Genomic DNA, 12,613 nt, shown 5'->3' on the forward strand with positions numbered 1-12,613 from the left:
CATTTTTCACTAGACAGACTGTGGATCCTAGGGGTAACATTATCATTCTCTCCTCTCTCCAATCACTCTGCCACATAATGGATATAAACACAGTACTCGTGTATGTAGTTCTTAAGGATAAATTAAATGGACTTTTAGAGCTAGTTTCTAGTGGGGTGCACAGCTACTCCTATAGCCTTAATTAAAAAAAAAAGTCCTCCTCCCTTCAGAAAACGTCATCGTCTTTAACCAAGCATGCAGCTTCTGGAGGGATGCATATGGAAGCAGTAAAGAAGTAAAAGGATAGACACCTAACCTGCCAGATGAGCCAAATCAGCCCTGGGGACAAACGGGGTGAGAGATCTCACAACCAATTACAGGGATGACATTCAAAATACGTAAAGAACTCAAGAGATTAGACACCAAAACTCAAATAGCCTAATTTAAAATAGGGCACAAATCTAAACAGAATTCTTGACAGAGGAATCTAAAGGCTAAGAATCACTTCAAGAAATGATCAGCATTCCTAGTCATCAGGGAAACACAAGTCAAAATGGCTTAAGATTCTATTTTATACCCTTCAGAATGGCTAAGCACAAAAAATATCCTTCCAAATGGCTAAGTTTAAGCAACAGCCCATGCAAGTGAGGAGGTAGAGCAAGGGGAATATTCCTCCATTGCTGGTGGAGTACAAATTTGTATAACCACTTTGGAAATCAATTTGGCAGATTCTTATAAAATTTGGAATAGTTCTAGCTAAAGACCCAGCTATACCATTCCTGTGCAAATTCTCTGCCCTAACCCTAGGATACTTGTTCAACTACAGTCATAGCAGCTTTATTTATAATACCCCAAACTGGAAACTATCTTGATGTTCCTCAACAGATGAGGAGGTACATTTATACAATAGAATTAATGAGGTACTAAAAGCAATGACATAATGACATTTGCAGGCAAATGGATAAAACTAGAAAAGAGAATCCTGATTGAGGTAACTAAGACCCAGAAAAACAAACATGGTATGTACTTACTTATAAGTGCCTATTAGCCTTAAAATAAAGGATAACCATGGTATAGTCCACAGACCCAAAGAAACAAAGTAACAATGAAAGCTCAAGAGAGGATGCTTGAATCTCACTGAGAAAAAGAATAGAATAGATGTAGGGTGGTTGTATGGATGGAGAGAACTAAGTGAGTAAGGGTCTGAGGAGGGGAATAGGAAGAATCAAATATGACGAGAAGGAATGAGAACTCAGAAAGAGAACTGGAATTAGTCGAGGAAGTATCTCTGGGATGAGCTAGGAACCCAGGATAATGGAAATTCGCAGGAATCTCTGAGGGTGACCCTAGTTAAGACTCCTAGTAGTGGGAATTATGAAACCTGAAAGGGCCACATACAGTATCCAGGCAAGACTTCCAATGGAGGGATGGGACACCAACCCAGCCACAAAACTTAGACCCATAATTTGTCCAAGACAGGTGTTGCGGTAAAGCTCCAACTCAAATCTGCCCCAGCAATGAAAACACAACTCAATTAATATGAGTACAAACTGTGTGCCTAGATTAGGCAGATCTACCACTACACTACCATCTTCCCCATCTGTGAGACCCCTTATCACTTGCGGTTTCTCCAGGCCACGTGCTTCTGCTCTGCTTTCCTCCCACCTCTTCCTCTGTCATCCTCCCTCTCTCCCACTCCTCCTCCTTCTCGCTCCCAACTTTCAGCTCCACCTTCCCTTTATCTTCCCAATCATCAAAGGTTCACAGGAAATCACCTGAGTGCTGACTCATTCCTTGTTCACAACCCCTCACAGGAGAACAACGGAATTAGCATCAAATTACAAATAGCTCCAGAGCTACCCGCAACAGACTGGGGTTAAAGATTGAGCAGAAATTGAAGGAATGGCCCAACTCGAGACCCATGCCATGAAAAGAGCCTACGCCTGACTGTACTAATGATATTGCTCTATACTTACAGACAGGAACTTAGTATAACTGTCATCTGAGAGGCTTCACCTAGCAACTGACGAAACAGATGCAGAGACCCACAGGCAACCACTAGATGGTGCTTGGGCAATCCTACTGAAGAGAGGGAGAAAAGATTAAAGGAGCCAGAGGGGTCAAAGACACCACAAGAAAACCTTGAGAATCACCTAACCTGGGGCCATAAGAGGTCACAGAGACTGAACCTCCAACCAGAAAGCATGCATAGGACAGACCTAGGCCCTCTGCACATAAAGAAACAGAAATGCAGCTTGGTTTTTATGTGGGACCCCCTAAAAGCAGGAAGAGGGGCTACTGTTGACTCTGTTGCCTGCCTTTAGAAATGTTTTCCCTTATCTGGGCCGCTTTGTCTAGCCTCTTACAGGAAAAGATATGCCTAGTTCTACTGCAAGTTGGTATGCCCAGTCAGGATGCTATCTGTGAAAGTTCTCTTGTTTTCTAAGGAGAGAAGGAGGAGGAGAGGAGTGAGGGGAAGCAGTGCTAGGGATGTAAAGTAAGTGAACGAATCAATTAATGAAAAATAAACTCTAAACAAACTCTTAATGAAAACTTTAGAAAAAATAGTAACTATCAAAGGGCTGCATGCAAGTACATTTTAATTGTTTATTTTTTTTTCCACTTTATGTTCTCATGGGGAAGAAATCAGTTTAAATTTGAATAAGTAAAACCTAAGGATTAGACTTACCAGGTGTTTAGTAAGAAGTTCAAGTTTCCACTTTTATTTGTCCTTGCATTCAGACCCCCACAGGCACGGAGTATGCTCTGGTAACAAATGGGAGTCTGGCCAGCCAGTGATCTGCACATTAGCATTCTAATAACCAAAGGCCAATGCGCCATAGTGATGTGTCAGAGCTAATTTATGAAACTAGGTCCATAGGCTCATTAAAGTGGTCACAATTCAGTGGCTGCCCAGTAAAATTAGACTACAGTTTCATTCTCAGAACTGAATATTTTAACATATTATTAAGGACATATTTCCGAGTGTTAAAACTGGCTTGGATTCTAGGAATGGAAAAAACAAGATTAGGATACCATTTACTTACTTTTGCAATATGAAATTGTTTTTGCTTTCAGCTTTTGGCTCGGAATGACTGAAATTTTAAAACAATGGCTAACTGTACTTAGCATTTGCAAGAGCAGTGGCGTTTTTTTTTTTTTTTTTTTTTTTTTTTTTTTTTTTTTTTTTTTTTGTTTTTTGTTTTTTGTTTTTTGTTTTTTTTTTGCTGTGAATAGCAAGCCCTTCTGTGCAGCTCAGCTTATGTAACTTAAGGTCATAAACTTGCCTGGCTACAAAGCGTCAGACAGCACTATGGGGAAGCCAGAGTGCTTCTCCTAGAGGTACTGCCCATGTCTCCCTGCAACCCTCCCTTCATCACATGCCCACCCATCCTGAGTACCAGACTCCCCCAGCTCAGAGGACATTACTTTGCAGGCTGCTTTCCGTACACTCACTGGGAGTTAGTGGTCTAGGAAGCATGACTTCCAAAACCTGGCCAAGAGAAATAAGAGGCAGTAAGGAAAAGACAGTTCAGTAAGTCTAACGCAGTCCCTTTGAAGGCTATTCCTGAGACAGTCACTTATCTCTGCAGGGGCATCGTGTGTCCTCTTCTGATAGTTGAATGCTTTGAACGTGGGGCATGCTCAGTTAGAGAGATGATTGTAGCAGGCAAAGCTAATGATGTCGATATCTCAATATCTAAAATATCTATGTGTATGAAAGGAGAATGATCATTCTGGCTCTTTTACTTTTAGAGGGTTTACAGGATCAAAACTAATAATGACTGAAAAGAACGACTTTTAAATAGTATGAAGCTTCTACTGGAGTACTATATGGTTATATTCATTTTCTTGTCAAACATAACAGACTGTTTTCTTTATCTCCTGAGTTTTCATTTAACTGAGTGGTAATGAGTCCTTAAATCTTCTAAATGCGAACAATAAAGTACTCTGAATGACTCCTCTTGGCAGTCTCTATGCCATAGCTGAATTATTTAGATATCTATTGAAACCTGGGAAAGAGGGGAAATAACTCTCAGAATAAAGATTTTCTTTTTAAGTAACTCCCAAGAAAAACATTGTTGTTAATTTAGAAGACACCATTGTCAATTTGAATGCCCTTTTATATGAGGAATGTCTCCTTCATCAAGGTTAGATATGTAGAAAGTGATAAGGATAGTAGAAGTTGTCGTTTACTACAGCAGTCAAAATAACACATAATGGAGCACTGTTCGTAACCTGTCAGCCTTTAAAAAAAAAAAAACACATAATGTAAAAGATCACATTAACCTTTAAAATCAGGATGTTTCAAATTGAGTTCTTGGCAAATAAATAAATCTGAATTTGTCAAGATATCTTACAAATCAGGAATGTGAGAGAGGTATGTTATACCAAATGTCAACAAGAATGCATTAGAACATTTGAGGTATACATGAGTGAATATATTTCCTCTCATTTTTTAGGATTTTATCTCTTAATATGTAGGTAGTTATCCAGGAAAATATAAAATATAACACTTTTCTATCTCATTTTAAATTGACCAACATATGTAATTGCATTTCAAAACATGATTGAAGTCAGTAACACTTTAGCAAATGTATTAATATAGTTTGCCTGGAGCCAAGCCTTCTGGCTAGGCTTGCATACATTACCTTGGCAATAAATTCACTGAGCAATCATTGGCCAAAGAAAACGCTGCAAATACTGAAGAACAGAGTTGGATGAAATGGTGACAACCCTTCAGAAGTTCAAAGTCAGAGGGCACAAACAGTGTGATGGCAATGACAAAATGAATTTAAATTGTTTACAAAGGGACATGTATGCATTTAGTGCAGGGTTGGGATCCTTTCAATATCGGACCCATGAAGTAATGGAGAAGTAATAGGAATTTTCTACCAAGTGTTTTCAGATGAATTTATCTTCATATTCTCATGTTTGCTTCTGAAAAAGACACTTCAAAATAAAATCTGTCTCATTTGCCTCAAGAAAGACTAGTTTCAGCTCATTGACTCTTTAGTTTTATAACTTTATCTCAATTTTTGTCATGAAATCATGATTTTGCCTATTTAGTTCAAATAAACAGCTGGAGTTGTAATCATAGTTAATATGTGCTACCGTTTTGCTTATTATTGGAAGTTCTTGTAACTTTCCCAATAAGAAATTTTTAAGTTGACCCTCAGGCTTAATAAATATAGTTTTAGAATATATTTTCCCTTCAGCAGTTCTTCATGTTAATTTCATCTAATAAAACCAATAAATCAATAATGCATTAAATTAGTGCACATCTATTCTATTAGACTCTTTGTAAATGCTTGGAGAGACTCATTGTATGACAAATCCAATGACATCGCATTTCTGGAAGACCATGAGCTGTCTCTCCCCATTTCCTAAGAGCACAAACAGCTTAAGCTGTCTTCTGCTTCTTCTCTCTCTACAGCTGGGGAGGGATGGAGAGAGATGATATCAACAAAAGTGACATGCACCCACACTGGCTTCATCAACACACACACACACACACACACACACACACACACACACAAGGTTTCCTGATCTTACTAGTATTTTTCAAAGGAATATGATTTCAGTAACTAGAAATCAGGCTACACCATCCAGTTATTATTATTTATGTACTTATTATACTCAATGACAAAAATGATGGATTGGGAATTGAAGAATATGCCAAAACAATTTGCTGACAATTAATTAACTTACAGTCCATCCAAAAGGTACTCACAATAAATGCAGTCTAACACAAAATCATAAACTCACACAAACATTTCCTGCAGTCTTTCTTTTTAAATAAAACTATATGTTGGAATCAAATGTGTGGCTCTACAACATGAACTCTGTACATAACAGTGTCTCATTGTTAAGATGCCTGATGTGCTGGGAACAGTTCTAAATATTAGATGGAAGAAACTAACTCAGGAGCGTAACCAATGACCTTTTACGTTTTGTATGTTTACACATTGTACTCCAAAGTCCTTTGTTGCGGGAAATATTTAAGAAGGAGAAGGAGGAGGAGGAGGAGGAGGAGGAGGAGGAGGAGGAGGACGAGGACGAGGACGAGGACGAGGACGAGGAGGACGAAGAGGACGAGAAGGAGGAGGAGGAGGAGGACGAGGACGAGGAGGACGAGGAGGACGAGGAGGACGAGGAGGACGAGGACGACGAGGAGGACGAGGACGAGGACGAGGAGAAGGAAATGGCACATTCACATGCTTGTGCCTGTACCCTGGTGGCCTGGCCAGCCATTCACTGGTGGGCAATGGCCAACCTATTTTTATGTGGTAGAGGCTCTTTGTTCCCACTGGCAATTGCTACCACGTCAACCCCGAGCTTCAAATCCCCCACTGCCTTTGCCTCTGTTCCTTTCTCTCTTGAACCCAAACAGCTGCACTATGAAGGAAAACGCAAGACAAACTCAGTTCAGAAACAATAGTAACTCAATCTCTGGGTGGAACAACTAGAACCTAATCTTGTAAGGCTTATTAAAATCTTTTTTCCTACAGTGGCAAACCCTTGTGGATCTGCCATGATAGCAGTTACATCTTATCTCTCTCTGTCTCCATTCAAAAAAAAAAAAAAAACCTTACTCTCTCCTGCTTCCTCTCTTCCTCCTTCCAACCCGGAAGTCCCCCATCTACTTGCCCAGTGATTGGTTCCTTTATTCATTAGGGGATTGGTTCACAAGGACAGCACCAGTCCTTTGGTTAGCAGAGTGAATTGAAATTGAAGCTCAATTAGCCTTTCACTCACCCTGCCTGTGTGTAACTTGCACATTGCCTGCCAGGGCAAACGGGAGGTCTCTGCAACAATACCAAGATGCTCTTTGCCCTTCTATATGGCCCTTTCAGGACAGTGTAGCTCTTGCTACGTAAGAATGTGAGCTTTGGCCTCTCATAAAGCTTGGCTGTACTTATAATATCATTTAATCTTTTATCTACACAGATCATTTCAAGAGTGGACTGGATTGTTCATCCTCTGCCGTGACTGTTCTCTGTCTAATAAATCCAGACTTTGGGTGGGGGTCAATAGGGCCCTACGCACATACACATTTGCATATTTAAGAATAAATTTTATGTGCTTGTAGGAAAATTCTGCGTCTTAGCACCAGTCTGCAATACGAAACTACAGACTCATATACACTCTTTTAATGTTTAAAGATATGATTTTATTCTCTTATGTGTATGGGTGCTTTGCAGGCATCTTATATACATATTATGTGCCTACTTAAGGCCCATGGGAGTCACAGGTGGTTATGAACGTCCATGTATGCACTAGGAATCAAACCTGGGACCTCTACAAAAATCACAACTCCTCGGAGCCAACTCTCCAGGCCCTCCATGTCCATTTTCAATACCTTTGATGGGAAGCTAATAATCTGAAAATACAGACGTCCAGCCTATCATGAAAGGCTTTCTCTAGTTTTAGTATGTTGTCAACTAATTTTACAACCACTGACAGCACACTATAAAACAATTAAGGATATTGACAATATTATTCATTGACAGCCTTATCTCATATTTTTATTTAGGTGTGTGGATATTTCACATTTTCATTTTGTAAGTCATGATATCTAAAGTAGAAAGAAACAATGAATGTTAATATATTTTCACAGACAAGTAGCCTCTCCCATTGACACATTTTTTCCAGCTATACCACATATAAAAAAGCAGAAATAAGCTCAGTACCCACTGTACCTAATTCTAAATCACAAAAGAGTCACTGCCTATTTGATTGATTTTTGGCTAAGACATATATATATATGTATATATATATATATGATAGATATTATACAATATATGACATATAATATATAATATAAGACTCATGGATTGAAATCAAATCTGAAGTTTTAACTGGAGTTTCTAATGGTTTTCTCATTCTCAATAATCCACCCCAAATGTTCTGTTCTCTCCAATTATCTACTTTCACCAGCTCCCAGCCTTTGTCAAATCCACTTGTTCATTATGATTCTGAAGTGAGTGTGTAACAACATATATATATATATATATATATATATATATATATAGAGAGAGAGAGAGAGAGAGAGAGAGAGAGACACTGTTATTTCATCTTCTTTGCAACTATTTATTATTCACTACCTACCATAAAATATGTAAAATATGCATTACTAAGAATAATACTGTGATGTTAATCCATGTTTTCTCTATCATGCTCTATGATTTGATCTCAATGTTCTCCATGTCATTCCAAACATACCCTTTTAAAGGTAATCCTCTGTTGAATTAATTGTTTACCTTTAAATTCTATTCATTTATCTAATTACATACAAGTTGTTCCTACTTAGTCCTTCAATTTGCCTCTTAATTTAAATAAAAGGAGTTTCCATATATTTTAGAGTGACAAGCATACAACATTTGTTTAAGAAGGAAAGAAGACAATTCTTAGCTGCTGTACAAATGTGAATACCTGAGTATGAATCCATAGAACCCACAGAAAAAGACTAGGGAGTTAGGCATAATTCCAGCATAAATGTGGAGGTAGAGACATAGTTCATGAAAATCGTGTTCAATAAATTACACTTACAGGTAATAAGATTAGCCAGAGAGCCTTGCCTAACTGATAAGTTTCATGTTCAGTATGAGACCCTCCCTCAAAATATAGGTGTCATCAAGGGAAAATACCAGATATAGATTGTGAGTTTCCACATATGTGTACAAAAGTATTCCTGTATATGTGCTTGCATGCAGATTAACACATAGAAGCAGCACATACAAAACATCATATTAGATATGTAATATAAATTAATTGATAAATAAAATTATAAAAGGATTTGTATAAGGAGATAAAAATCTAAGATATAATCCCTCCAAATTGTTTATCAATAGCCACTTAAAAAAATGCTGTTTTATATTTTCAGATATCAACATGGCAGGGGAACCCAAACCATACAGACCAAAGCCTGGAAGTAAGAGGCCCCTGTCTGCGCTTTACAGGTAAGAACTGTATATATGAAATTTCTGCCACTTTATGAGACAATATGTTATGCAAGCAATTAACTGATTAAAAACAACAATCTTTGCTCTTCCATTCTGGTGGTCAAACACACACACACACACACACACACACATACACACACACACACACTTGAAAGCATAACAGATACTTAACATTCTTACATATACACCTGCCAATCATGTTCTTTTGCTGCAACAAAGATATGTGCGAGAAACAACTTAAAATAAAACAAACTTTATTTCATCGCATGCTTTGAATGTTTTAGTACACAATTGGCTGTGGTTCCTGGGATAAGCGTGAGAGAGTTTGCTTTTGAGGAAAGTCAGAGAAGAACAAAGCTGCCTACTTGTGACATGCAGGAAAAAAGGTGACAACAAAGGCATCAAAGTTTAGCTTCAGAAGCACATCTCCAGTGACTTACTTCCTCTAATTAGACAGGCATGCCAATGGGTCACTCGGCATGAACTCAGTAGATTAATGCATTTATGATGTTCATATCCTCATGACCCCATCTCCAAAGTACCATGAGCTAGGAACAAAGGCTGAATGAAACACACGAGCTTTTGAAAGAGTAGTTCATTATTCATCTGCAGCAATAATCATTTCACCAGGCTGGACACATTGTTCAATGGTGAAGGATGCTGGCTATTCTTCCAGAGAACATGAGTTCTGTTGCCAATACCACGAACGATCTTCACGGCTGACCATCGCCCACATGCCATGTACTATGGTGTCTCCATGCTACTTGGTATGTTTTCATTTCAGTCCTCTATGATAAATCAAGAACTTGAGATTACACTTAGTAATTTTTATCAGGTGGAGTATCATGATATTAGTAGTCAATCAACCCCCTATCAGCAGACATCATATACCAGCTTTATTCTGATTATAAGTTAATTCAGTCTATTTTGTTACACTACCTATGATCTTCTTGTACATATGATCTGAGAATAACAAATATTGTTCTCTACTGAGATAATCCAATTCCTTCAGTGTCTGTCTTAGTTAGAGATTTTATTGCTAGAAAGAGACACCCTAACCACAACAACTCTTATTAAGAAAAATATTTAATTGAGGCTGGCTCACAGGTTCTGAGGTTTAATCCATTATTATTATGTGGGAAGCATGCTGGCACACAGACATGGATGGCGCTAGACTCATGTAGCTGTGAGTTCTACCTCTGGATCAGTAGTCAATAGGAAGAGAAACACACTTGTCCTGGCTGGACATTTGAAACTTTAAATCCCTCCTCCAGTAAGATACTTCCTCCTGTAAGATCACACTTACTCCAACAAGGGCATACTTCCTAATCCATTCAAATAATGCTACTCCCTGGGAGCCTCTGGGAGCCATTTTCATTCAAATCACCACAGTGTCCTAAGGTTGAGAGTTATAATTTTTCATTCTATTTTTTATTTTGTTTCTATATCAGTTCATCAATGGCTATACCTATTTTCAAAGTAGATATCATTTAGACCTTGATTGCTCTGTATGCATGTTTATTAGCAAGTGTAAAATGTGGTGGATCTAGGAAAGAAGACAAAAGTAACTTCATAGAACAGTCAAGGTTTGTTGTTTGTTTGTTTGGGTGGTTGATTGTTGGTGTTCTTTAACAACCACTTTTGGAAAGCAAAATAGAGAGAAAAAACATTGGGCAGTTAAACCGTATGTCCCACTTCATGTGTTTTTGCACTTTCTTTTTTAACTTTAAGTGCTGACTTTGCATCTGTCTCTGTAAAATTCACTTTAGTTAGATTTAGCAAGTTGTTCCAGGCTATTGAGATCCCTATCATCCGATTTATTGGTACTCTCCCAGATATGTTCAGCATTCAGTGAGTATCCACAGCAAGAGAGCTAAGAGAAGTGTTGAGCAAGCCTTCCTCTTTTACTGATAGCATTTGATTAACAGCAACTTAAGCAATATATGATCAGACGGATAGTGTTCTGATAAGGGATAGTAAAATGGGTGCACATGAGAAGGACGCATGCCATTCTCTTGTCTTTATTCTCTGAGAAAATAGCAGACATCTAGTTGCCTTTCCCAAACTAAAAGATAAAGATTACAAACAGATCTCTTGGGAGGTCCTATTTACACTGGAGGTCCTAAGTCTATCCAGTACACAACCACCAAAGATTTTCGAGCTATTGTGATAAAAAAATGAAATTTATTTACTTTCTTCCTTTGGACATCTCAATGTACGCAATATGAAAATAAGTACATAAAGGTATTCAAACTAATTAATACATTTTATACAAAACAGGTAGCAATAAGAATAAATTCTTATAATTGACCATAAAATACTTTTCAGTGACAGAAATACACAGGGATTAAATTATTACCCAAACAAATGGTGCTTTTTTTTCACCTTGTTTGAGGCAAAGCTAAGCACTGCCAAGTTATTTTATGGTTAGTTTCATTTTAAATGTATGCAAATATAGTTGATGCTAATACAGAATCTTTAAAGTCATGTATTCAATTATTAACAAAGCAAGCTGGCAAGGCTTTTCTTTCTTCTCTCATCGGGGTTACTCATATCTGTATAATGCTGTTAGTTTTCATATTTTCTCTGTTCTGGGATTTTTATTTATTTTTTTATGGAGATGAAAGCTCATGGTAATACACTAATGACTTTCTGTAATTTTTATGCTACCAAGTTAAATTGAGTTATAAAATGCAAAACAATTGGAAACAAGTTTTGTTTAAATACGTTGTGCTGTATGTAAATTATATCAGTAGGGAAATATTCATTTGTCCTATTTTTATCTGTTTTGGAAGACAATTAAAGTTGAGGTACATGCAAATTAACAGATAGTAACAAAGAAAACAGAAAGAAATGACTCTGCAGCTGAGAAACATCCCCCTTTTTAACATATTTGTATTCCTACATAAATTTAATATCACTTGATTTTTATTGGGAAAATGTTTCTGCAGTCATCATTCACCTATTTAGCACACAAATTCAGCAGGCTGAGATTATATGTCTTGCTGTATAAATAAGACATCTAATTTTGAAAAGAACAGTAGATTTCTTTTCAATTCAAGGTACCAAGATTAGTAAGTGAACTCCGTTCTTCAGAGTCTACGTCTGGTGACCTTGTCATTAGAACACAGCTTTTTACATTCATTTACCTGCTAGCACCTTACAGAAAATAAATTACACAAATGAGAGCTTTTTGAATCACCAACACCGATAATCAATCATGCCTCTGCCTGTGGATACCATGCCAGCAGGTGAAAGAACAAAGAAAGACTGCATACCAGATACATTGTAAAAGCAATTAAGTTGGTATCTAATTGTGCAATGGTAAGATCTAAGCTTCAAGTTATCTACCACACTGGTTTCCACCTTTCCTTCCTACTTTTCTTTTTTCTTCCACACTAACATTGCATTCAAGGACCTTGACGTGCTGTTCCACTTAGCTATACCATTTCAACTGTTTTTTTATTTTATTTTGAGACAACTGTAAATTGTTGTCTAAGCTGGTCTTGAACTCACATCACAATGCATTGCAAGCATTGAATTTATAATTTTCCTGCCTTAGTCTTCCAACTAGCTGGAGTGACACACTTGTATCATGAGTCCAAGCTGTAATCTTCCTTGATCATAAAACATCCTGTAGCTGACATAAAAGTACATCCTCCATTTGG

The 12,613-nt window shown here is 37.6% G+C and overlaps 1 protein-coding gene across 7 annotated transcripts in view; it reads left to right on the forward strand.

Annotated features, from left to right (window-relative positions):
• Positions 1 to 12,613, forward strand: part of Ralyl (RALY RNA binding protein like) — a 673,831-nt gene that overhangs the window by 516,598 nt on the left and 144,620 nt on the right. For all 7 annotated transcript variants that reach the window (XM_031376347.1, XM_031376350.1, XM_031376349.1 and 4 more), the window contains one exon: positions 8,867 to 8,942. In XM_031376347.1, the coding sequence (XP_031232207.1) occupies positions 8,867 to 8,942 (76 nt within the window). The remainder of the gene's footprint in view (positions 1 to 8,866; positions 8,943 to 12,613) is intronic.

Source organism: Mastomys coucha, unplaced genomic scaffold (genome assembly GCF_008632895.1).
Source record: "Mastomys coucha isolate ucsf_1 unplaced genomic scaffold, UCSF_Mcou_1 pScaffold17, whole genome shotgun sequence".
NCBI lineage: Eukaryota > Metazoa > Chordata > Mammalia > Rodentia > Muridae > Mastomys > Mastomys coucha.